Consider the following 27,507-nt stretch of genomic DNA (forward strand, 5'->3'; position numbering starts at 1 on the left):
GCGGCCAAATTTATTTCGTAGTGAAAACAAAGGCACAGCTGTTAGCCAATTAAATTGCATCCACAAAGGATAAGGGCAGCAAAGTTAACAGATGCAAGTGAGCGTTTCATGTGTATATCCAATGATTGATATTGTGTAATGACTATCCTTTCGTACAATCAAAAAATGTATTTGTAAACACGGGGTTGTGTTCAGAATAATAACCACGTGATTCATGATAGGGTGAAAAGCTCCATCTTGAGAATAGCTTTTATTTCCATTAGGGCTGATTTGCAAAATAATTTAATTGCGATTCTTTTCCCCTCAATATTGCGATTGGGATTTAATAGGTGATTACTTTTAAAAGTTTCCCATAATTTTTTAAACAAACAAGCACAAAATGAATCTGTATTATAATAAACAATATCAGATTTAAATGGAACATAGATATAGACACCATTTCAAAATTGATGTCCACTTTTATATGCAACTCGTTTATTTATAGCCATTGCCGCCGCTAGTAGATTGCATGACCAGATTTCCCAATACTTTCGGGTGTATAAATAATATAATGCTATCATTTATAGCAGAGATACATGAATGAAATATTAGAGTAAATGTACATTGCCCGTTTCACCTGCTAATCAGCTATGTGCTGTCTTCCAAACCCCCAATGCCTTTGTTGTCTTTGACATTGAGACAAAAGCTAGAGGGGTCTGTAGCTACTGTATGTAACAGCCACTAATGGTCCTTACACCGGTGGGAAATGTAGGAAGCTTCTTTTTTTTTTTTTTTTACCTCCCACACAACTTGCTATCTATCTGACTCTTCAGCTATCGCCGATGACTCAAAAGCATCGGAGTGTGGAATACGGTGACTTAGTGCGCTGTCACGCCTACGCTGTCTTTATCATCCAAACTTTAGCATCCCGGGGGGGGGGGGGGGGAGAACAATTCCAAAGCAGAAAGACCCAGAGTGATTTTGCAGCTTGTCACACGATTCATAAAAAATACTTGAGAAAGTTTATCTCCATAAAAGGTGTTTGAAGGGTAGCTACAGTGAATATAAAAAGTTTACACACCCTTCATTAAATGCCTGTTTTTTTCTGGTGTATTATTTTTTTTAATCAATGAATAAATCATTGAAACTTGGAGTGAATTATGAACAGTTCCAAATAGCAGGCTTCGGCCAGAAAGCAAAAAAAAACAAAAAAAACAAGTGTCATGAAAACTGAAAAGCCTACTAGAACACCTGAACTTTATTTTGGGTAAATCAAAGGCACTCTAAATGGTGGTAGATGTGTGCTGGCAGTTATTTTTATTTTGTTTACGCGAATCATTTGGAACACAGCCACATCCACTTATAAGAGGGTGTGCACACTTATGCAATCACATTACATTATATCAAAAGAGGAACAAGTATAAATAATCGTTCCATAAAGCACATGATATATTAAACCCAAGCACATAAGCTCCACTTATTGCAATTCAACGACTAGTAAAGTGAATAATTGATTATTCACAAAACACATGTATTAATTTCATTTTGTCATGCACACATAAGCTGACAAGATATGGCTTTGCTATAATACCCCTCATCCTGAGTGCTTGGAGGCTCTCGTAGAAAGATTTTTAGCGTGGCAATTAAAATGATGCATACTTGAATAACCAAAACAGATGCGGACCATAAATTGAGTTAAAAAAAAAACGTTCTTCGAGTGTGGAATAGATATTGTTTTTAGTGCAGCTACTAAAACGGTCAGCAATTAGACACGGGGCAGGCCGGTCCCGATACCCCGCAAATAGCAGGGATCAATAGTAGATGAATTCTAAAAAGGCAGGTAAAATTCTCAAAAGGCGTAAAGTTGCAAGGCAGATTACTTTTAAACGTCACACGCGTAACAAAGGGAACAGTGGTCATAGCAAAACAATTGATATGAACTAGCATTTAAGGTGATGGTGGAGCGTGTTGAGGCTTTTGAAGATGAGCTCTGCAAAAGAAACTCAATACACATAGCAGCTTTGGATATAACGGAATGTAAATATGAAGAGCAAAATGTGCAACTTTCTCCAATTCTTACCGTTATTTTATTATCCTCTTATATTGTGTGCTTTTTAATAGCACTGTGTGGATAACGGGAGTTTGAGATGCATTATGAATGTTTATGTTTTGTTGTCTTTCTTGCGCTCTGGCACATTAAGTTTCACTCAACCATGCGCTTCTAAAACATGGGCAGCCTTCGTTTTTTAAAACACTATAAGCGGATCAGCACTGAAGTGAGGAACTATTTGAAGGATTGAATCAATGACACTCGCAAGCGTGCGCCATTAATGCCTCACTTTTTGGTGGAGTCAAACATAAAAACTAAAGGACTCCATCTGAAAATGAATCCTCCAAAAAAAAAAAAAAAAAAGGAGAGAAAAATCATTTTTTATTGCCCGTCACCACTCGCATCTCACGGCTTGAAAGCACCCTTCTCCCTTATTTTTTAATGCCGAGAGCATGACACTCTTTTAATGACATTGCAAGATATTTCCTCAGCCTGTAGGGAATCACGAGCTAAGCGCAAACGGACACTTTTTAAGAGCTACTCTAAGTCACATCCAGTGACAATTTTAGAAATGGATATACAGTAGTCTGTTTTCATCCAACCATTTTCCGAACCGCTTATTCAAATGTAATGGATTCCTTTTCCACAAGGTCTCTAGGAAACCAGTAGGGTGTTTTTTTTTTTTTGCAGGATGAAGTAGTCGAAAATGTATGCGCTATGACTTGGAAAAGTGCACAAGAATACCAATCAGTGTTGGATTTCCTACACAAAAACTCAAAGCAGGTCGATTGTGCGCAGTAATATGGGGCATATTAAATGATGCAACTCGAGGACGGGCTGTTGATTCACTCTCAGCTGATATAGTATAAGCCTACAGTATAACAAAAAAAAAAAAACATGTTAACTTAAGGCCTACATCCAGCTCACTCTGAGTCTGAACAGGATGAGCAATTCAGAAAATGGAGGGATATTGTAAAATACTTTGATGAATTTACTTAAATTGCAAGGTGTGCCTTGGGAAATTATAAAAATTTCAATAAAAAAAAAAAATCACCAAATTTCCTGTACAAATTATCTAACTATCTGTCTGTAGTACTACCTAGCTAGCCATCCAGCTAGCTACTACCTATCTGTCTAGCTAATACTACATAGCTGTCTGTAGTACTGCCTAGCTAGCTAGAAACTAACTAACTAACTATCCATCCATCTACTGTAGATAGCTAGATAGATAGCTAGATAGATAGATAGATAGATAGATAGCTAGATAGATAGATAGATAGATAGATAGATAGATAGATAGATAGATAGATAGATAGATAGATAGATAGATAGATAGATAGATAGATAGATAGATAGATAGATAGATAGATAGATAGATAGATAGATAGATAGATAGATAGATAGATAGATAGATAGATAGATAGATAGATAGATAGATAGATAGATAGATAGATAGATAGATAGATAGATAGATAGAAAGTAATCTTTGCTCCTCCACTAGGTAGAAGCACAATTCCTCTGTGTAATCCCTAATTGCCTTTCAAACAACATAATTGCCAGAGGCAGTTTTAGGATATTTTCCCCTCCGAATTGACAATTTTGGGCTTACGTCACAAGTCAAAATGGTGGCCTTACACAGAGAAATGACAGTCCTCATCCACTACGACAACACTTTTATCATAACAGTGCTAGACAAAAAAGAGACCAATAGTTCTTACCAATTTCCCATGTGGCCTGCATCTTTGACTGAACAAACATATCACATGGTACCACCTTTAAATAAGGCCAACCTGTCCGACACTAAATGAGTCCCAACAGAAACATTTGCTACAATAAACGTCCCTAGCAAACTGAAACCTAAGTCAGAACTTAACAAAAATCTCTAAACAGGCAGACTTGGGCAAACACGGGCAATTGTCTCATAAAAGCTGATTAATAACGATATATTCGATTTAAATCCATTCTTGATTTTGTTTGAACTCACACATTTGAAAAGACATCAAAATATGTAATTGCTGCCATTTCCCTTCTCACCAATGGACAACTCCATCTTGTGCAGACCTAATTCAAGAAGAGGGTTTCAAGGTTATGAGGAAAATGAAGCGGTGTTATCCCAGAGGAGCAGAGAGGAAGAGAAGGCAAGAGGAAAACTGTGGACAGCATTTATTTCAGAATAAATACTTAACATGACATTTTTGTATGGTGGTGTTATCTTCTGTAGATTGAAAATATATATATCTTCTGTTTCCACCAGCTCGCTGTCATGTAAAAGTTTAATGAGAGCATGGATGGTTCTCTCAACCAGCCCCGTGCCACCAGTCGGACAAGGAGTTGATTTATGGCTGATGGAATATTGGCGGGAAAGATGACAGGGGGTCATGGATTCCACGGTAACGCCGTGACACATGACTGACAGCAGAGAGACAAGACGATTACATTTACGATATGTACTACAACAACTTCCTGCAGAAATCAGAGATAAGGTGAAAATTCATCTCCTCAAGGATCAGGCAGAGTTTACAGACCTCAATCACAAGTGCCTCACAGGCCAATGAAAAAAAAGATATACTTGTTTATGCCTGTCCCACAAACTTGGTTGATTGAATGACAAACTGAAGAGGAGGAAGAAAAAGTCAACAGAAACAGGAAGTCAGAACGACACACACTTCTGGAATGACTCCCCCAAAAAAATGTAAAATACGTTTTTTAAATATGTTTTCAAGTTATAGAAAGACACACCAAACAGAACCACCTGATAGTTTGTTGTTTGTTGATGCCCCAATTGCAGGTGGATTAGCTTCCCCGTTGCTTCGCTAAGAGGCAACGAGGGAGGAAGACGAAGAGGAAGACGTTGCGAGACGACCGGCGAACGGGATAGACAAGGCGGCGTGACGCTAATGAGAATGTCAGCGGCAGCGAAGCAATTAGTGAAGTTCCGGTTGGAAACCACCATCAGCAAGCATGATTAATGGTCTGAATTTGTTTTTCCTCCACCTCATTGCTCTTTCCTCCCGCTTAACACCGCTCCTATCATGTCTACGGCTCAACTAAATGCGTTGTAGCAATCTGCTACGCCACCGCTGTGTTGCGCAATTTAGGATGTGCATTGTGGTTATATGGATGAAAATTATGTACAGTTTACAAAAAGCAAAAATCTGTGAGTGATTGACGCCCGACATGAAGAAGTTTAGGCCGGCGATGGCCACTATTTTCCATCATCATTACTGGGGAGGTCTGTATATGGGTGGGGGGACCACACACTTTCTACCAGATGTATATGACAACAATTCCATTTTAAATATGGACAAATATGTGTCAGCCCACAAATGACAAAAATCACTGCATAATTATGCCTATAGAAATGCTATGGGAAATTAGTTTTTTTACGCTGATAAACTAATATGCATTTTCAACGTAAAATGGAGGTCGTCTCCCCATAAAACCCCCCAAAACAACAAAAAAAATAATTTTTAAATGTAAAAAATATCCACAAACAGGTTAATCTGTGTGTGCCGAACTGCGAGTATGCAAGGGTCCACTGTAGTTGAGGAAACATGTTTATAATTTCTGCACACACAAAAAATTGGAAACAAAAAAAAAATTATATATATATTTTTTTTAGGGGACCCTCCGAATCTGGGCAAATTGCCCATCCCTGGTTTAGACTGTACCGTTATTACCTATAATGCCACAACATGGTGGCAAAAGACTACTTTTATGTAAATGAAGTTCCTCAACTAATTCCGATAAACGCCAAAGCACTACTATTATTATGAACAGCAAATTGATGAGTTTTTAATCAAAATAAAGAGAAAAGATAACGTCTGTATCGTTATCAAGGGCACAAGCACAGCACACTGGAACATCTCCAAAAATCTATCCCTATTTTCACAATTTGATAAATTAGCAATCTAGTAGCAAAAAAATACAATATCGTGGACTATGGAAGGCAATGTTTATCAATGGACTCTGGAAGTCGACCCAGGTGTTTTGAGAGATATAGGCTAGGCGTTATCTTACTCTATAGATTTACACTCACTGGAAGCTTCATTAGGTACTATATCATACTGAAAGGTCCTATTATTTCAGCTACCGTACTTGGAGGTGCGAAATATTAGAAAGACCTGACGGTATGATGAAGCGCAGTTGTACTTCTGTAAACTACAAAAAGACTAATAACTGCTAACTGTCCATCAAAATTGAGTAATATTCTACAACAAACAGATTACATCAAAGTACTCTTTTCATAGCCTAAAAATGCCCAATACAGCACAAAATTCATGTAAATAAAAAACTATTTTATAAAAACAAATACATAAATAAATAAAAAATGTTTGGAACTGTTCAAAAAGTTTATCCAATCTTACCTTAGTGCTTGTGTCGACAATAATGGCGTCGATCGGGTCATGTTCATTAGCCACAATGTTAGCGCTTCCTTTTTTCATCTCCATGATGATTAGATGCCTCTTTTTTTTTGTACAAAAACAACTGTGTAAGTCATACTATATCAAAAATAAAATGTTTGATAGTTGTGTACACAACTAGAATAAAAAAAACAGGCATAGATAGGAATAGGCTACACTAAGCTAACGCCCCTGCTTTCCATTACCTTTAATGGGAGAGTCACCCTTGCTAACATGGCTTCCACATTAACGTGTTTTAACCTGCGCTAGCCTACTGTAAGTCTGTTTGTCTCCGACCAGAGCAGCCTGAATTGTGTATTGATAACTTGTTGAAATGTTGTCACAGAGATGAAAACAATCAGGGCGAGGGGGTTGTTTGACTGACAGCTTCACATAACCCGAATTAAAGACTGCAATATTTTGCGCACTGGGCTTAGGTGAGTTTGAGATACGGCAGATGATGGGTGGTGAGATAAATAGCCAAAAGTGAAAGAGAAGCAGAGAAGGCGACGCAATTACCTGCTCCTGGCGTCATCTTCTTGTTTGTCGCACCAACAATACATCTATTCAAGACCGGGCCTGCATTCCTGGCTGTTGATGATTAAAGTCTCTCGTGATGCCGGCAGCACGCGTCTTTATCTCTTTGCCACTCACCAATACATCCAAACACAATGGCACCTCCCTTTCTCTCTTACCTTGGTCCTTTAAGCAGCCTTTTCGAAACCATGGAGAAGGAAAGTACATTTACAGCGGAGTTCCTGGTACATGATGAACTGGAAAATAAAGTTCACTTTTTTTTTAAGAATCCAATGGCTCACCCAGGGTGAAGTTGGAGTAATAAGTTCCAGCACGCCAAGGTGAGCTGCCTGTTGATTTTCTGACCTGTGAAAGTGACAAAAGGATTGACTGCAGTGAGCTTGTTTACAGACTTTTCTTACCAAAAAACAACAACACCTGCAATAAGTATGGTCGCAGTTTAGCTTTATGTAGAATTTTGTATTTATGTATTCATGGCTGTTGTAAGGGGAAGACAAGTGATGACAATCCTAATAGGCCATGACTGACTGGGGCCCTCGAGAAAAATATTTCCAATTTAAGGCACTAAAGTGGTGGAATCTAAAGTGTTTTTTCTAAAATCCTTGGCGGCACTCCTTAATATATAGTATGCAGTATGTTTGACGACAACTATACTTTATAGTTTATATCTTGACCCATTGAGCCATTTTCAGCGTTTGGTCAGCAAACTGAGCCATGATTGGTCGTTACCTGTTTCCTGAGCACAGGTGATGTCATCTTCAGTCGAAATAATTTAAAGTTATCACCTTAATTATAGACAAAGTGTTATCTTCTTACTGCTGCAAACAGGTGAGCCGTGATTGGTTGTTACCTATTTCACGCGTGATGTCATCTTCAGTCGACAGCAAGTGGCAAAATGAGTTTTTGAAGGTATTAATTGTACATGAAAAATGATTAAGTTATTAAATTAACTCTGGACAAAATATTAATAAAATTAAATATTAAAATATTCGATTCATAATTAATTAATTAAATAAATAAATACATAAATAAAAATAATACCACTAGTACTTTGGATACAAAAAAATTCCCCCAAAAAAATATGACAGATAATTTTAAACAAAAACCTGCATATCTTGCGTGTAATTAATGACAGTTTTCTGTTCTTCTAATTTCTACTTCCTGTTCATAAAACAGCCACAAGAAGGCAGCCAATACTGGTATCGCTAGCCGTTGCAAGTATGGCCCGATACGATAGCTGGTGTCGGTACTTGGCCATCGTTACCATAAAGTGTGAATATTTTGGTTTCAGGCAGTCATCTGCTTATGCAGCTTTAAATGCACTTTTAAAATTATTTTTGACCAGGTTCGAAAAAAAGACAAGATAGATATTTATGCATACTTATGGATATTTTATTGTAATTGAAGTGGAAGTCAACCTTAAACATTTTCTTGACAATAATATGTTATCTGTGATCTCACTAGTCTAAACATGACATTCGGATTAATATTACATTTGTGGAATATGAGTTATGCAGCAAAAATCCAGCGTTTTTTATTCATCTCAGGGGGCGACCATTTTGTCACTTGCTGTTGACTGAAGACGACCTCACAGGTGTTCAGGAAACGACTCATCATGACTCCCCTGTTTTCTGAAGCTGAGCTGCGATTGGTTGTTACCTGAGACCTGAGCAACTGTGATGTCATCTTCAGTCGACAGCAAATGGCAAAATGGCCGCCCCCTTGAGATGGATAAAAACTGCTGGATTTTGCTGCATAACTCATATTCCACTAATGTGACATTAACCAGAATACCATATTTAGACTGCATAGAACATATTTAGACTGCATAGAACATATTATTGTCACAAAAAATAATAATAATAAGGGGTCGACTTCCCCTTTTAGTACAGTGGTTTAGTTAAAGTGGTAGAGAAGTATATTTTAGTATAGTGCTGCATTTATTGTAATGAGTTGACTATAGATTTATAGATTTTTTGTACAATGGGTGTAGTATAATAGAGGACTGCATGCAATTATATTTGCTCTAAGTCAATATTGAATGCAATGTAGTGTGTAGAATTGTCCTTCGTCCAATTTGTGTTCCACCGTCTACGTATCGCGCACACCATCCACGTAACGGAAATCTATTAACCGCGCAGCTTAACAATCTTCCTGTTCTATCGGATTTATTTGAACAAATCTGACACGTTTGTTTGCCAGCGTGGTCCTCACATCATATATATTATTTAACAACACGCTGCGTTGACGTGCTCGCAGCTGACAGCGCAGCCCATCTTTTTTTCAAAGCTGCACAAGCTACGAGATCTTCTTTTTCTGACCTCGGGCGTCGTCGGCCTGCGGGGAGCTTTCGGAGGCTCGGCGTACTGGAGCTTCTCTCGCCTCGCCTTTTTGTGTTTCTTTGGAGGAAAGAATCTCTGAGGGGCTGCGCGCAGAGTCGAGCGGGCAGCAACCAGCTGTTGACGTAAATGGGAAAAGACGAGGAATCTCTGCTGCTGTTATTATAGAAAAAAAAACGAGCTCAAACACAATGTAATCTAGATTTTGTTTTCCCAACCTTGCTTGAGACGATTAAGGCACATATTTTTAATGAGCAAATTCTCACGTGGACGACGCACATAGGAACTCATTTTGAAGCAAATACGGAAAGTAGTACAAGTAGCAATCTCCACGTCCACTTGTTGTAATTGGACCCAACAGTGGAACAAACTGTTCGGTGGATCGGCCAGAATTAATGATGCATTTTGGAGACTTCTTAATTGGCTCTTGGAGATGTGTTTACTGTCCCGCTAAGTTTTAAAAGTCCACCGTGTGACTGTGATGCCCCCCCCCCACACCCCCCACCGAGAAGGATTTAACAGCGGTTTATGCATTTATGCAAATGAGCCAGGTGAGAAGCTCCCCAGTATCGCCCTGCAAAAACGCTGCGCTTCCAGTCTGATAACAAATTCCAACCTCGGAGGAAAAGACAGTATGTTCTCGCTCTCTTTCTCTCTCACACTCTTGCCTTTTATCTCCATCCTGCTTTTCTCCTCTGAGGAATGAGGGAGGAGGACAGAGGGTGAGGGGAGAGTTCTGGAAGTGATTTATTCCAAGGCATTTCCAGGGAGCGTCATGAATAAATTTAGTGTTAGGTAAGTTCTTCTCCATGAATGTCTCATTGTTTCCTTTTTGTCCCTGCCGGGAGAGACGGAGGAGGGGTGGGCGTGTGCATATTTGCGGTTTATTCTTGGAGATTCTCCCACAGATATTTTCAGCTCGTATTGTGCACTGCGTACAGTTTATCGATATTGTATGAACTGTAATTTTGTGTCATTAATGTTGAGGAAATGCTGTTATAATCCAAAAGGTGTCAAATTTGGAGTCATACCAACATTTTGTTTATGTTGGCAAGAGATGATGCAATGTAGAGAAGGGAGTTGACGATTAGTAGCAAAAGAGCAGTGAGAGGAAGATTGTGAAGAAGTCCAGACAGTGCTAACGTTAGCCGCCAGTGCTAATCGCTAACTGTGATGGGCTACCTGCTTTACACGTCCTTACTCACTTAAAAAAAAGTTACTCTAAAGTCACGGCAATGAAGGATTTTTGACGGCTACAGTTGGAAATTATGTACTTACTTTCTTTTTTTACGTTAAAGCAAAAATAGCTTTTGAGTGATCAGTTGTCGAATTTTAATAGGGACAGTCCCGTTGTTTTAGCCTTTTTGTCTCAGTCAGCCCTATTGTTCCGTCTCACTTTTACACAGGTCCTGTCCCAACGTCACATTTTTATATATATTTTGTTTTTAGACCAGTCAGAAAGCCAATTGTTTGGGCCATATGTATGTTAATCGCACAGTTCCCATACCGATTTATACGTACGATGAACCAATTGAAAAGGAATTGAACTGTTAAATTCTTTCCTATTTATCTTTACTTTCACGTTTGTGTCATACCAGAGATACTTCCGTGTTTAAGAATCATGGGAAATGCAGTCAGAGTGAACATGAGCTGAGTGTTTTTCTCAAATGTGTAAAAATAAATAAATAAATAAATGAATAGACGAAGAAGAAGAAAATGTGACTTAAAAAAAAAAAAATCAAAACTTCATTAAAATCACACAAAAAAAAATTCTAACATCTAATATTTTTTATATATTTAGTCTCTCACAAAGTGAGCACATATCTTTATATTATTATAAATATTTTACAATATCTTTAATATGGACAACACTATACAAACACTTTACTAATGTAGATTAAAGTCAGTAATAGTATAGCTAGTATAATTATTTTCCTGCCCCCTCAGAATAGCTCAACACACAATTATTGCCGTCTAAACCGCTGGCATCAAAAGTGAATACACCCCTATTTTTAAGATATCTACATTTTATATATCTAGATACCTGTAATTTTTTTGTCTGTTTTTATATATGCTTTATGTGAAGACTGATTTAAAAAAAAATGCATTAAAAATAAATACAACCTGCATTTTTGTCTTGCAGCAAACACATTTTACCCAACACCAAATGTTATTTATCATTCCGACACGATGGTTATTACTGCAGTTGTAGTTTGCAGGCGAGTGCAATTACCCTGCAACCTACGGTGAGATATTTATCATCATACATCCCTCTTAAGTAGTAACAAAAGATAATCAAAACACCACTCAGTGGTTCTACACCACTGCAAACCTCATCCATTATAGATCCAATACAGCACAGGTCCATCTCCATTATTATTATTTTTTTAATACTGCTCACACCATTCAGGGTCTGCGAAAGGCAGATTGCAACATGAGATTGATAACAATTCACATTCACACCCCTCAACGATTTCAAGTTGAAGCTGCGTTGCCTGCAGGGGGCGCCAGGCGAGGAAACCGCGACACCATCAGTGACCTTCCGGCACACGTCATGTGTCGGATGTCCTTACATTATGCAGGGTGCGCATAACGAGGTGACTTATCTATTGAGCAGAGCTGACAATACGGCACTAACTAGCTTGCGGAACATCCCAGACCACCTCGTCAAAGGATGAAGGTGAAAGGAAAGATGACCATGCAGAATAAGAGTTCAAGCACAGTGTGGTAATTAGCCTGTGTGTGTGCGTGAAACAACTTTGAATCCATTTTCATTAGTAGATCATGCCTTGAAATTCCATCGTTCATCCTTAGCGCCGATGCTTATTAGCGTCACGGGTGAGCTAAAACCTATCTCAGTGAACTTTGGTGCACTGTGGATTGGTCGCCAGTCGATCGCAGTGCAAATATACATGAACAGTTATTACTTTTCAAACACATTGTAAGTGTACCCAGGATTATTCCTGCCGAATATATTAAGCGATGCTATTTTGGAGCCTCTGAAAGATCTAAGGGCTGCATATATGGTTGGAGACAATCACAAGAAGGAGTCATGCCACATTGTCGATGACAAAACTCCTTTCAACTCTACATTTGTTTGAATCTGATTCAAGTGAATTCGGCGCATTGTGACAGTGAGTGCTGGCCACTCGCAAATCAATTTCTCGCGTGCGGCGGCCAATTTTTAGACAAAGACACTGTGACGCAGCTGACGCACACTCAAAACCGAGTTGAATCAAACAAAACATGGCTTCTCCAAAATAACTGCGTTGATAGATTTCTTTTCCATAAGCATTTGTCCTCCACTCACACTTCCAATTCCCTCACATCAAATTTGTCCCAAGTGTTTCCACCATTTTTGCCAAAAGGGCGTGTGATCTGTTATTGTGAGTGAACACACAATTTCGTGCACTCTGAACACTAAAACGCAAAATTGATGTTGTTAATGTTGAGGCTAAATGACTGCATTTGACCACTTTAACATCCTGCACCTCAAATCCCATTTCCAGAGCATTGGTTTGGAATTGCCTTTCCTAATCTTGGACAGTGGTGCGAGGCTGCTTTAATTGGGTTTCCTGCAGTTGGAGACAAATGCAGCTGCTGTAAGATGTAAAATAAATAAATAATTAAATCACAATGCTACTACACTGGCAAGCAAAATCTGAAAAGTTCAAGAGTTTTTTGGGGCTGGTTGCAAACTTCAATCTCTGCATTAAGAATAGTGAATATGAGCAGGACAGCTACACTAAAAAGTAAGGATGGGCGAGTACCGATACCAGGTATCAGTATTAGGCCGATACCCGGTCTTACTTCTTGTGAATGTTTTAGATTAGGAACTAGAAATTAGATGAATAGAAAATTACCATTAAATCTAGGCAATGCTATATTTGGATAGCTAAGTCTTTCTTTTAAATTGTCTGTCATTGGGTTTTTTTGGGCGGAGGGGAATTTTATGTATCAAAAGCACTAGTGATATCTGTACTTGGTATCGGTAACTACTCAAGAGTTGAGTACCCATACTGGTATCAGTCTGAATAAAAAAGGTATCGAAATTCCCTTCTAAAAAAAAGGGGGGGGTCATAATATTAGCATTGTAATGTTATTTTGTTTGATTTACTGAATTATGAAATCTTAATTTTATTGATGTCAATGAACTGATTATACAGATGATATCATGCAACTGATTTGATAGAAAGTTATAAAGTTTATAATTAAGTGTAAATCTTACATTTGCATTAATCCTGGTAATGTAATGATGCGTTTTTAAAAAAAAATATATTTTTTCTTTTCTTTTATTTTGTAATATTACAATTTTTTAGAACAACTTGTTCATCACAAAAATAATTGAATAATTGAAATATTACTTAAGATTTTTTTTTCCTCATAGTATTTTGACCTTTTCTTGTATCTTTTTTGCCCCAACATTTGATTTGACCTTATTCTAACTTTATTCCAAAATTACTTTTTCCTATCAGTATCACAAGTTTAGTCTCCTAAAGATAACTTATTTTTTTCTTATTTTTTTACATTTTGCAAGTTTATTGTCGTAACAGGATCAACATTCCTCGCAAAAGTCCGACTTCATTCCTCATATTGCATATTTCTTAGTGTCAGTCAAAACTGAACATTACTATCTCTCCAAACTCAGACTTTTGGATTCAGCTCTTGTGTTGGACCTCATTATTTCTGTGCAGGTGAAACCTAAACGAGGCATCCAGTGAGTGAAAATGTGAATTTGGGTTCTGCAGAGCTACTAAATGAAAAGTTGAGTTATGTCAAAATTGATTAGCACTGCCCCCGAAATGTACACTTTCAGCACATTGCTGCACTGGAGCAAGTTGCATTAAGAAAGAAAAAAAAACTGCAGCATGACATCCATATTTGCAGAAACCTGAAGTCGCCTCCGTTGAGGACAGATATGAATTAATAAAAGTATAGAGGCTTCAGTGTGATGGTTCACACTCCTTTTTGGGCTGCAAGAAAGACATCGCATGAGATGGGCAGTGTCACCGGGTTCACAGAGAAGAAGCACATATGCAAAAATAACTCTCCAATGGCCAAAGGAACATGACTGTTGAGCTACACTGTGGATTTATTGTCCAACCGGGACACGAGCCGTGTACTTATTGGAGAATTGATTCATGGAGCTTGCAGGAACATGGAAATAGGCAAAGGGTCCCTCATGACTTCAATGCACCTGCACTCACATACACACACGCACGCACGCGCCGGCGAGATAGAGACATCTTTTGTTTGCTCGCGCAGCAATCAGTGACCGTCAAGGAAAAGCTTGCGTATGACTGTCGACGACTGTGAATTCTGCGTCACAGGAGAGCAAATCAATAGTGAACGGAGAGTGAGTGGATTTCATTACGGTTTATCATGATCGGTTCACAATTCTAGCCGCGCTCGCTCACTCGTCCTTATCTCTGTCTCGCGGATGTCACGTAGCTACTCGTGGGCAAATAGTCTGAAAACAAGCTTTCAAAAGTAGTTTCTATCGCTTGCTAGTCATTTTGTGGGTGTATAAGAAAACAGAAGAAGAAAGTTTATGCCCATCCGTGTCCACTACACGGAATTTGTTCCTTGATTTTGACGTAAGCAATAAGGCCGGAATATGGGCCCGATACCGATACTTTGTATCGATACTCGCTCATTCCTACAACATAGTAACCCAAACAAAGACCGACACAAACACAGTAGTTTTTCCAATTTTTCTAATTGTTCCTAATTCCAATTGGCAATGCAGTATCAGAAGATAAAAACGTAAATGGTTGGTCTTTCTTTTTTTTTGCATTCCATTTCAGGCTCAGATCAAATATATACAATTGAAAAATAGACAAGTTTGATTTTAAATATCTCATTGGTTATATTTACGTGACCTGGAAGTTTGTTAATGTGCATTTGTAAAGATATATTAGCTTGTTAGCTGCCACAGTCAGTCAGGACTGGCCAGCGGCATTGTGAATCCCACAAACCCTTGTGAATTTTTATTAACCTAATAAACGTCATTGTTTTGTATATAATATATATTTGTAGGGATGGGCAAATACCGATACTTGGTATCAGTATCGTACTGATACCCGGCCTTATTTCAACGTATCAGTACTCACAACGGCGATTGATACAAGTACCGGCAACCCCCATACAATCAGGAAGTAGAAATGAGAAGAATAGAAAATTGATATTAATTCTACTCAAAATTTGAAGAAAGTCTGAAGAAGAAAAAAAAAGTGCCGTCAAACATCTCTACATATTTGGAATTTGGAATTTCATCTGCGTAGCAGCTATGGCGTGCACTGCCTGGATGCAGCAGCCAATCATATTGCAGTGGGTGTGTCCTGCATAAAACTCCAGCGGGATTAATAATTAAAAAAAAAATAATAATAATAATAATAAAATAAATAATCAAATAAAAAGAATAGGACCGCGCTCCGTCAAATGATTGATTGATCACACAGACAACAGCTGTGAGAGTGTATGTAAACGCAATTACAATACTGTTGTCTTTGTTGGCCTAACGGATCATTTGATGACTTTTAAAAATTCATTAATTCATTTTTATTTCTTTATTTCTTTCTTTTTGGGATTGCCAATTGGAAACGGAAATTACTGAATGGCACAAGGATTCATGACAAACAAATGAAAAACAAAAAGTTATCAAGTGTGCCTTCTTGTGCCGAGTGACAAAGCATTCTTGCATTGCGCAATGTTTGTAACCTAAAAAAAAAAAGAAGACAAAAGTCAGGATCGCCATAAAAAAAAAAAAAGACTTCCTGCACTACAAGGTCATGTTAGAACCTGATCTAAAGAACGGGAAGCCGATACCAAATACTGGCCGTTCGGCGGGTCGTAAATTTCGTGACGCTTTTTTTGGAGGATACCCGCTAACGTTAGCTTACCCTGTTTCAACACCTTAGCTTTGGAAGCAGCAGTAGAATACCGCACACTTTTACTTTGCCGCATTGTGGCCTCGGTTCAAACCATTTATCTCCACATGCCACAAAGTAAATAAAGAGATAAAGAGTTTTCCTCCATTGTTTTATACGTTTCTTGCAGTGTGAATGGATGTGAGGTGTTTTTTTCTCGACACCACCCAAATACAGTCCGACCAACTAACAGAGTTTGGCAAGTTTTAAAAAATTTTTTTTATATTTTCTTGATGGAAAAGACCGATATTCTGTGAACAAAACTGAACTGACTACCATCTTAATCTTAATGATTGATCATAACAGACACACTGTTTACATGACATTGTATTTGAATGTATCGTGTTCATATCATTGTGCCCTTGAGAACGCCGTTATTTCCAAACTGCCTAAATAGAAGTGAGAAGAGAACAGATGGTTTTCGAAGATCATTATATGTACACTCTGTTTATATATGGGGACTGGCACTGGGACAAACTCACACACACACACACATGGTTACATTGTTGCCAGTTGGGCGCTATCTCATATCTTGGACCCCCCTGCATACTCGCAGCTCAGCACCTGCAGATTCATTTATTTGCTGTTTTTTTTAGGGGTCTTTTTGTTAAAAATTGTATCTTGGAGCTTTATCAGCATTTTCTGAATAATTTTTTTGTGGTTTAAATTCACACAGCATTTTCAAAAGGTGTCAATTCATGAGGATTTTAAAGTTGTAGTATCACCATTCACCACCAGATGGCAGGCATGGCTTAGTTGTGCATGCAGTGGGTCCTATACTGCCCCATAATACAGCATGAGTAGGCCTAATCGTTTTTGTTTTTTTGTGGATTTGGAATGACATGCAGGACAAAAGTAGTTAATTACCTCAATAATATTACAATTTTGAATGAGGGGGGGGGGGGGGGTCACACAATTGGTTTGCTGTTCAGTAGTTTTGTGCCGTCCTTGATGATAACATTATTTTCATTCTTATGTATAAAAGCCCTTTACAATGGGGAAACAAATTGATTGTTGCTGAAGCATGGATCTTTTATACATGCATTGAGAAAAGGTGTTATGGAAAATGTAATATTATTATTAAGGGGTGTCAGGTGATTAAAAAAAATTATCGTAATTAATCGCATGATGTCAATACTTATACCTGTTTTAAATGTACAATAAAAAAAATCATACTCTTATTAACACAAGAGTGGGATTTTTTTTAACTAATAGAAATGTGGCTGCATTTTTTAGTCATTGATACAGTAATTTCATAATAATTCATAAAATTGAGTTAAAATTAAAAAGATGTACTGTAAAAAAAAACGAGTGTGATAATGATTTGTGTTGAAGTAATTTTGCTGCCATTAGATGGCATAACTGCATTTGTAAGACATTTTTTTTCATATTAAGAGCTATCTAATCTTTAACATGAAGTAACATGTAAAATTCTGCACATTTTTAAAATTGTAAAATACAACTTGACCCCAGTCTCCACAAATATATGCATTATTATTAAATCTATAATATTTATGTGGTTTCCAAGTAAGGGGGAGTCTTTAATCGCGTATTTTTAAAAAAAATTGTGACATTAAAGGAACTTTAAATTAATTCAAAAAAAATTATTGTATATGTTAACATACTCGTCGTCCTGTGTAGTTGCTGATTAAAAATTGTGGCTTCCTCCATTATTTACAGTAATTTGCTAGAGTCTGTTCCGTTCTATAATGTATATTCCAAACAAAATGGAGGTTGATCATTGTCCTAACATAGTTTGTTTGACCTTCTAGTGTGCATCAATCTCTGGACTTCATCCACTCTGCAAGAAAGTTCGGTAATCATTCAGTAATGAAGGCTAAAAATAAGTGGGGATTACTTCAGCCTCCGTCCGTATATCTGTCTCATTACAGCTCATTTCACACAAGGCAAAGCTGCATTTGAGAAACCACAAAATCAATCTATAATACAGTTTGCGCGACTCCAATTGATTCATTAGGGGGTGCATTTGTTCTGGGTGACCTCCATCAGACGAGGTAAATTGTGCGCGCGAGTGTGTCTTGAGAGGTGGATGGTCCTTAATGGCCTCCGTGCTGAGCGACTGAGAGCGGCGGGCGCGTTGTGCGCGCATATACAAAATCAAGCAGTCGAACAGATGCCACTTTCCAAAGGCCTGTTTATGCTGATGGGGAGCGCAAATGCGGCAGGAAAACCCGAGAGAGCGCTCTTGTGAACAGCGTTAATGCCATGTGAGATGCATTAGCGGTCTTATATACTGGCTTTGGGGCCAACTCATTTGAATTGCAAGCGCTTTATTTGAGCGACAGATGTTTGTGCCCGAACGTCTCACTCACACACACGCACGCGCACATGCGCACAGGCACACATAGCCTCTGTGTTTTAAATTATAATACATGCTCCAGTGAATGCAAGAATCAATACGCAGCAATTGTTTATTATTTCCTCGGAGAGCTTTATTGAAAAAATGCCCCCCCCCCCCCCCCCGCCATCCATTTTGATAACCCCACACGGTTACTGCTCTTTACCATGTTGTGCAAAAGTCAGGCTGCACAATCAATGGAGCTGCAGGGCAACTTGTAGGTACAAAAAAAAAAAAAAAAAAAAAATCAATGACGAGGGAAAAAAGCGGTAACTCGGACCCCTTTGGCCTTTTACAGGACAAAGGCAAACATTGCATTTAATTGATCCTCCTGATCAATTCTTCAGGTTTTCCTCGTCTCTTTGCCTTCTTTCCAACAACTGCGCCTTGCGGACAGTCTTTCTGGTGTGCGTGATGGTCAGCCATCACGTAGGAGGGAAAGGAGAGCGACCTTCTCTGTGATTTGATCAGCCTCTGTTGGCAGCTCTCTCTAAAGTGGCATCCAAACATTTATACGCTTGTGATAAGGCAGAGAGCGGTGAATGTTGATTTGCACATTTGCCTCATAGAATAAAGGTGTCTTTTTCGTTCAACTCTGACTGAAGTTATTCTTGGAAGATTACCATTTTTGACCCTTATAAATTACTGCTTTGTTCTTGTAAAAATTACGATTTTTTTTTTTAATAATATGACTTTATTATTCTACAATTACACTTTTTTTTCAAAGAAATATGAATTTTAATTGGCAGTTTTATTCAGCCGTTTAGCCATCTGATTTATTCAACAGCTTTACATGAAAAATTAATGACCACCTAGATTTTGGAGGGGATAATCCCCATAAAAATGAATAGGAAGAGACTCAAGACTTAAGGTCAGTCTGCACACAAAACATTTGTTATCTGGACTTTTCCCCTGCATTAAAACTACTGCTTGGACCCTGGGTTCCCTTATCTCCCCCCTCCTCATTGTATTCCCCATTGAGATGATCAAGGCTGTCTCCACGGCAATGAGACGATATGCATGCTGACACTGACACACATCCATATCCACAATAACGAACGATCCTGTTATCACCACCTTTGTTGGATGCTGAATTCCTTCCCGTGACGTCACTTGAGCTGCGGAGGGCTCGCGGACTGGATCAACTTGCACAGTGTTACTTTAATGGCTTCTACAACATCCAGCAAAAAAAAAAAATATATATATATATTTTATGGATCCTATTTTCTGATTGTCTCCAAACTTTTGTCTCCGCTCTGTTGGTAGGTATGATGGTAAACTTGCTGAAGTTAGCGGATTAAAGAAGTAATAAATTGTTAGTTTTTGTGTAGCTACAGCCCTCCGGTGGTAATGGTGCAAATTACACTTAACTCATTCACTCCCAGCCATTTTCACTGAAGCAGCCCCCTTCGCTCCCGGCTCTTTTACTGGATTTTGACTGATTTTGCAAGGCCCACAGAATATTGAGTTCTATTGCAATAAAAGCAGAGTCTCTTCTTTCATTAGGAAAAAATAATTTTCTATCTGTTTCCGTTCTGCAGCACTTAGCATTAGAATGTAGCTAAGTTTAATCATTATTCACAAATCTGTTGAAAACTGGGTAAATGAGCTTTTTTCAACATGGCTCTGGTTGATCTCTTATACTCTGCTGACACTTGCTGGCCGTTTTTTTGTAATTACTACCATTGTTTCACCCGTTGTATGTAGTTCAGAGGCTGCATCTAGCATAAAAAATACACACACACGCAAAAAACGTATAAATACGTCTTTGGGCACTTAAAACATTTAAAATATAACTTATTTATACGTTTTTGGGAGCATTTTTTTTTATGGAAACAATAAGTAAGAAGTTGCATCTTTGATGAGTGTATTTTTTTATTGAGATGCTACTGTATTTTCCTATTGCCATTTTTACGAATGACTTATTTGTCCCATGTCACCACATTTTCGTTCAGATCTTAGGAGTCAGCCCTTTCAAGTATTGCTTACTGTATTCCTCCGTAAAGCCCATCCACCAGTGCTGAAACGGATTAAACGATCGATGGAGGCCAACAACTTTGCTTAATTGTCCCTTCGACAAGCTATAAAACTGCATTTAATGTCATTACAAGATGAACGTCATTGACAGACAGATTAGAAGTCCTCTGACAATACAACAGGCACGGTGTAAAATCTGGAAAGAACCTACAACGTAACTTCACGGTGCAGGAAAATCAATGTAATCAAGCAAAGCAAAAACGATTTTGTTATGGCTCGTTTAGTGTGAAGGTTGAACTGTTTAAACGCAAGAGGTTATTACTTGTGCACAGGACAAGGTGCTTGTAGGATATCAGCTCTAAAAAAACAAAACGATACTGCGCCTGAAAATGGATCAAATCACTGACCTCTAATCATAATTGAAATCATGCTTCATGATTTCAATGTTGATTCAGAAAGAAGTAGAATTATAAAAACTATACTTAAATACTTGACTTTTTTTTTTTTTTTTTTTTTTTTTAAAGGTGGAAGTCAACCTTAAACATTCCTTGACAATAATATGTTATATCACTAGTCTAAACATTACATTCTGATTAATATTACATTTGTGGAACATGAGTTGTGAAGCAAAATCCAGCCATTTTTATCCATCTCAGGTGGCGGCCATTTTGCCACGTGCTGTCGACTGAAGGTGACGTCACCGTTGCTCAGGGCTCAGGCAACGACCAATCACAATTCACTTGTTTTCTGAAGCTGAGCTGCATTGCTTTTTAGCTGAGACCTGAGAAACATTGATGTCATCTTCAGTTGACATCAAGTGGCAAAATGGCCGCCACCTGAGATGGATAAAAACAGCTGGATTTTGCTTCCATTAACACAATATCAACCAGAATACCATATTTAGATTAGTGGGACTGCATAAAACATATTTTGTCAAAAAAAATAAAAAAAATATTGGGGTTGACTCATTTATTGCCATTGACGGTTATAAACGTCAAAAATATCATTTTAACTATTTCTATTAGTTTAACATTTTTTTCTACTTTTGTTAACAAGAGTATGAAAACCTAGATTTTTTATTGTACATTTAGAACAGACATTTAACATTTGTGAAGTCATGCGATTAATTACGATTACACACAATTACACATTATATAATTTTAATCGCCTGACGCCCCTAATTTTTAACAATCATCTAGTCAGGCGATTACAATTTTTAATTGTAATTAATCGCATGACTTCACTAGTCAACTCACGATTAATGACAAATTTTATATCTGTTCTAAATGTACAATAAAATTGGTTTTCTAGGTTTTCATACTCTTGTTAACAAAAGTGGGGAAAATAATGTTAAACTAATAGAAATAGTTCAAATGAATTTTTGACGTTTATAGCCGTCAATGGCAGCGAATGAGTTCAGATTTATTTTTATGCCTACATATGTGAACATTTGTGGTATGTTACAAAATGTCTTACTTCTGTCTTGTGTTAGGGAACTACAAAATAATCCAAACTGACCCTACGTAATGTTGAAGGCGCTGGCTTCATGCCGCTGCTGCTTGCTTTGGTCACCATTTTGTTGTTTTGGATTTCAACAACATCGTCTGTACATTAAACTTTTCTTTTTTTTTATTATTATTACTGAATGGTTGTTGTGTAACTTAACTTAACCCTCATCAGGACCATCATCTTGTAGGATAGAAAGTACAATATAGCTTTCACAGTCTTTCCTCATACTTAAACTATGTCAAATTAAGCACATTTTACTATTCATATATTCTTATTAATTCATATTTAATGTCTGCATGCAAATAGGTGACATTTTAGAGACTGCAGTGCAGTCGTCATGCACTCATTTAGTGGACCTTGTTAGTGTGTGGGTGTACCAAACGGAGAAAAGGCTCATTTATGCTGCAAAAAAAAAAAAAAAGTTAGCTGACGTGATGTGATGAATGAGAAGACATTTTTAAAGGAGATATATAATTATGGAAAATGACATTTAAATTGTTTTGTGGCTACTATTCATCCACTTTCAATATCACTCTCATCAGTCAGACTCACGGGTGTAACCTGGAGCCTATTCCGGGTGACTTTGGGGGAAAGGTGGGGCAAACCTTGGACTGGTCGCCAATGACAGAAGACATTTAGACAAACTCACATTCACGTCTCACAATCACACATGAGGCCAAGTCCCAGGTCACTTGATTCTATGAAATAAATTATTATTGCCATTATAACGGAGCTGATAATGGCTTGATTACTTGCTCTCTCTCTCTGCGGAGCGCCAACCAATTTTCTGGCTTTCGTGGAATTGCCTCACTTGCCGGATTTGACATGTTCTTGTCTTCAACATGGAGAATGATCTACTTGTGAATGAGCTGTCATTCTACACAATTACGCTTAGAGGTCAATAACAATAAACAAATAAACAATGGATGCATGGACCTCTCCATCTCATTAAGATGTGTAATAGTTAAAATGCATGACATGATTGGCCTGACAAGCTTGGTTATGTATCTTTAAAGAGACTTTGGGTATCCAGCACATATAGCTTGTATGTCTCGGATCATCATTATTATTCCAGTCAGTTATTCAAAGCAAAGCATAGATGGAGGTAGTCACTATTCATTTCAGGGAAACTAATGCAAATGCTAGCTTCAATATCAGGCCTTGTGGCGTTTAAAGGACCACAACAAAAGACCAATAAATTGTATTTATTACGCCTTCAACACCCCCCACACATTTCTGAAATACAAATTTCTTCTCATATCATGCACTCGTGATGGCATTTAATGCTTTTAATTTGTGCATGCTGATTTCATCTGTGCATTTTAGAATAGAAAATGCTCGCTGTAGACAAGTGCAACCCGTCTGCTTGATAGAGGTACTCCCTCCCGCCAAATCGCACCAAATGAAAAAAAATCTAGTTTCTCAGGTTGGCCTTGGTTAATGACTTCACTCATTTTAATTTCTAGCAGCAAAAGCTCTATTAAAGGTGCCAATAAAAAAATAAAAACGACTAAATGAATTAATTACATACAGCTCTGAATACCTGTATTGAATTGACAGAATCTTAAATTATAAATATTTAAAAACAAGTCAGCCGTTTCGTTGCGTCAAAAGTTGAGCCAAATTTAGCGCAACACTGCCCTCTGTTGGAGAAGACAATGAAGTCTAACAAAAAAATGCAGAAGGGAGACCGACACGAAAGCATTTATTGCAGGTAAAGTTGTCCTGGTGTACTGCTTTCATACAGGTGACACCAACTCAAACTGAATGAATATCAACCACAATCTTGTATAACTGTATACATAATCTGTTGATTATGAACAACGCTTTTTTATTATAAACATTTGTTTATTAGCCAGACAATACGCTCAGACAAGAACTCCGTATTGTTTGAGAACGTCAGTGTACTTAGAAATTTTGCTCTCGACGTTTTTCATGGCCACTTTGGTCATCTTGATGGTGGCCTTTTTCTTGTTGTAGCGCATCTTTGACTTCTGTTTTCTCTTCTGCTCCAGCGTGGCTGTGATGGCCTGGTACTTCCAGCCCACTTCGTGAGCCAAACGGCCCAGGAGGGCAAACTGCAAACAGACACGATGGGTACATTTAAACATTGAACTAAATGCATGGGTTTAGATTTAAAGCCATTGTATTTGTAATTCAACTCAGAAGTCAGATCCGTAAAAAGTGTGTTTTCATCAATGCGTTATCAGATTTCAGATCATCACTGTTGAGACAATGTCTTATTAAATAATTTGAAACATTTTCTGACTATCAAAGTGACTCACCTTACGAGTGGGCTTCAGGCGCACAATCTTAAGAGCAGCCGGGACCACCATGCGCTTCCTCTGAATGAGGGGGAAGAAAAGCCAAAAATCAGACAGGAAAAGAATCCCCGGAGGTCCGAACGTTTTGAGGATGGCATGTCTCAGATTATGTGTTTTTGTTTCAAACCTCAGTCAAACAAGGCATGGTAAGGTAAGGTAGGAAACATCATTGACAGTACAACGCAATGCCCACAATGTTGTGCATAAACATCACCTTGTCGTAGGGTGGGGGGATGCCATCGAACACCTTCAGCCTCTCCAAAGCAGCCTGGCCTCTCTTGGTTTTGTGGGGCAGCATGCCTGGTTGGCACACATAACATTAATACAAACCATCAACAGGATACAAACAACGCATCAGAGTTAAGACTTTACCCAAGCACATCTTTACCACAACTCAGAAGTCAGATCCGAAGAGTTTATCATCAATAGAATATCAGATTCTTAATTCAAAGAGTTCATCATTGTTGTTTAGATGGGAAGCATGTGCTCTGATCACAAAATTTCACCACAGATTTTGTACAGTGGAACCTCCAATGTTGAACAATCTGTTAGCTAATTTATTAATTTTTTTAGGGAATGTCACAATTATTTGTTCCATACTCAAGGGTAGTTCGTAAAAGTTGTACTATAGAGCCATATTAACATTAAATTGTCTCAAAAAAAGGCTAACCGCAATAAAGCTAAAAATGACTAAAGTAACACACATGACTCAAAACGCCTTTTTACTCATTCTGAGGCAGTGTGGATGCACATGAAAAACACAAATATCAATGGCATCTGATTGTCTGAAAAAAGTTTTACGCTGCTCAAGTAAGTATCAAAATAGACATACCCTGTACGATGCCATATTGGATGTTTCTGTCCAGTCCACGACCTTGCTGTGGCGTGCTGCGTGTATTTAAACGGCGCCGTTCATTTTCGACTTGTTTTAAGATCTATTGTGCTTTAAAAATGCTATCATTTAGATGGCACTCCTAACCATCTCAGGTTTCATATTCTTCCTTTGAGAAAGAAAAAAATAAATAAAAACACTCATCTCAAACGCAGACAACCCATAAATTGTACAGCAGTGCGCAACCGGTCCATTATGGTGGCATATATATAATTATGGGCTTTGATCACAATTTATGGGGACATGTGCAGACATGCTAATCGTACTCAAACTATTATAACGAACCTCAAAAGTTTGGATTCTATTAACATTGTAGACTCATAACGGTTAATATGCATATGCATTAGGTAACACTTCCAACATTAATACAAAATATTGTAAGTTTTGTTCTATTGTATAACAAAAAAAAATCAAGTACCATTGTCTAACATTTTGTACCACACAAAAAATGCAAAACTTCAATTTTTGTCATAACTCAACTGCCTTACTGATATTTTAGGCCTTTGTTATCTCCTGTTATAAAAACTCTTGAGATTTTCTGACATTTCACTTTGTTTCAACGATTCACCCTTTGAGGCAATTTTGTCCAGAAAACAGGACGCTCCACATTTTTCCACTTTTGGGGTGTTCAACTTTGGATTGTCCACCGTACATTCTCTAATATGTGGGGTGGGGGTGGGGGGGAGAACACAGTGGATTTTGGTTGACATTCTGCATTTGCTTCAGTCTCACCTCTGACCGTCCTCCAAAAGATCCTGCTGGGAGCTCTGAAGTGGTACGGTCCACGAGAGGGATTGGTGTTCATCCTCTTTCGCAGGAATGCCAGATACTTCACTGCAAAATCAAATATTAAATGTGACTAAGAGGATATTCAAGGAACAATGAAGGGTTTAATTTGACTGGATTGCATGTGTCTCAGATGGTAGTGCATGTGAAGTATTCTCATGGTCATTTAAAACTCAAAATAGTGTTTTATATATCATCATTGACACAGTTTAAGATTCTGAAGTTTTCCTTCATTGCACCTGATGTGAGCTTTATTCGAACGTATAAAGCACAAAATTACCCTTTTCCAATATTAATTTTGGCTTAATGCCTCTTAGTTCAAAGGAGCACAGCCTTGTGCATTATTGAGTTACTTACGTTTGTTACGGTAGAAATTGCCGGAGATGTTGATGCCTTCACACCTGACCACCACAACTTTGTGTCCTTTAAAAATGGAAATCGAATATCGATCAAAATGTGGACAACACGTTTGTTAGTACCAATATTTTTTTAGAATTTAAAATATTTCGTCTCAGATGGTAGTGCATGTGAGTTTTCTCATGGTCGTTAAACTCAACCAAGGGTCAAAGTAATCATCAGTGACAAAAAAAAAGAAATTTAAACTCTATTCGCGTAGCTTTCATGATACCAATTAACAGGATATACATACCTAGCAAAGTCTGCTTGGCAACGATGGCAGCCAGCCGACCAAGCAGATGGCCCCTGCCATCCAGTAGCAGAACCTGCACAATCGGTGGCGTTAAAAAAAAAAACCAGGGCAAAACACAATAAGAAGGGGGGGGGGGGGATGATTGTGGAAAAAGTCAAGAACTTCATAAAAGGGAGCACATGGCTGCAACGCAGGTTACGCGTCCTATCAAGCAATCAAATTAGCCAGCAGACGCCTCACTCGACAGATTATTGCAGGAATCCATGAAATGGGTTAAAGGTGTGAGAAACGTTAACAGATACCAAATAATAAACAAACAAAAAATTCTTACAGGGACAAATTCACTAACCCGGGACTTCAAATGCAAGGCAAGCTAGCTAGGAAGCAGCTAGCTAACAGCGTTGTCTAGCAAAGCTGCCATGATGGAATTCATGTCCATTCGGAGACGCAAGTCAGCTTCGCGAGTTAAACTGCATTTTTAACAGAATTGTAACCCTGTTTTACCCTTGTCATAGAGAAAAATGTTCGACCACATGTTAATAAAGACACATGGCCAAAACCACGACGGGAAAACGATTAAAATAAGATTATCCTCCCTGGTCTATTACACACCTTATTGAAGCGGTCCGCCATGATGTGCGAAAAGAAAGATACACGGGGACGCCCGTGGTAAAAGACACGGGCGGGCGGAAGTGACGCTGCATTCTTTCGCTTGTGATTTTGTTGAAAATGTTCCAGCGCCATCTGTGGACGGATGCACAAAGGACAATTGTG

The 27,507-nt window shown here is 38.1% G+C and overlaps 2 protein-coding genes and 3 non-coding genes across 5 annotated transcripts in view; all 5 read right to left on the reverse strand.

The window, feature by feature from the left end:
* Positions 1 to 3,765, reverse strand: part of htr1d (5-hydroxytryptamine (serotonin) receptor 1D, G protein-coupled) — a 60,251-nt gene extending 56,486 nt beyond the window's left edge. The window contains exon 1 of the mRNA XM_086095705.1: positions 3,748 to 3,765. The gene's annotated coding sequence lies outside the window, so the exon portion shown is untranslated. The remainder of the gene's footprint in view (positions 1 to 3,747) is intronic.
* A 20,005-nt stretch (positions 3,766 to 23,770) lies between these two features.
* rpl13a (ribosomal protein L13a) lies at positions 23,771 to 27,408 on the reverse strand. The gene is made up of 7 exons (XM_086095267.1): positions 27,346 to 27,408; positions 26,734 to 26,806; positions 26,442 to 26,507; positions 26,031 to 26,132; positions 24,621 to 24,706; positions 24,368 to 24,427; positions 23,771 to 24,160 (listed from the first exon to the last, which is right to left on the reverse strand). Exons 1-7 carry the CDS (start codon positions 27,364 to 27,366, stop codon positions 23,951 to 23,953), a joined length of 618 nt encoding a protein of 205 aa, XP_085951393.1. The 5' UTR covers positions 27,367 to 27,408; the 3' UTR covers positions 23,771 to 23,950.
* Positions 24,242 to 24,312, reverse strand: LOC147162818 (small nucleolar RNA SNORD50). Its single transcript, XR_015097177.1, has one exon. It is a non-coding gene; the product is annotated as a small nucleolar RNA SNORD50 (small nucleolar RNA).
* Positions 26,208 to 26,291, reverse strand: LOC147162819 (small nucleolar RNA Z195/SNORD33/SNORD32 family). The gene has a single exon (XR_015097181.1). It is a non-coding gene; the product is annotated as a small nucleolar RNA Z195/SNORD33/SNORD32 family (small nucleolar RNA).
* Positions 26,590 to 26,670, reverse strand: LOC147162820 (small nucleolar RNA Z195/SNORD33/SNORD32 family). The gene has a single exon (XR_015097182.1). It is a non-coding gene; the product is annotated as a small nucleolar RNA Z195/SNORD33/SNORD32 family (small nucleolar RNA).
* Positions 27,409 to 27,507: the final 99 nt, after the last annotated feature.

The sequence above is a fragment of the Leptonotus elevatus genome, chromosome 14 (assembly GCF_054856555.1).
Source record: "Leptonotus elevatus isolate MCC_2025b chromosome 14, RoL_Lele_1.0, whole genome shotgun sequence".
NCBI classification, from domain to species: domain Eukaryota; kingdom Metazoa; phylum Chordata; class Actinopteri; order Syngnathiformes; family Syngnathidae; genus Leptonotus; species Leptonotus elevatus.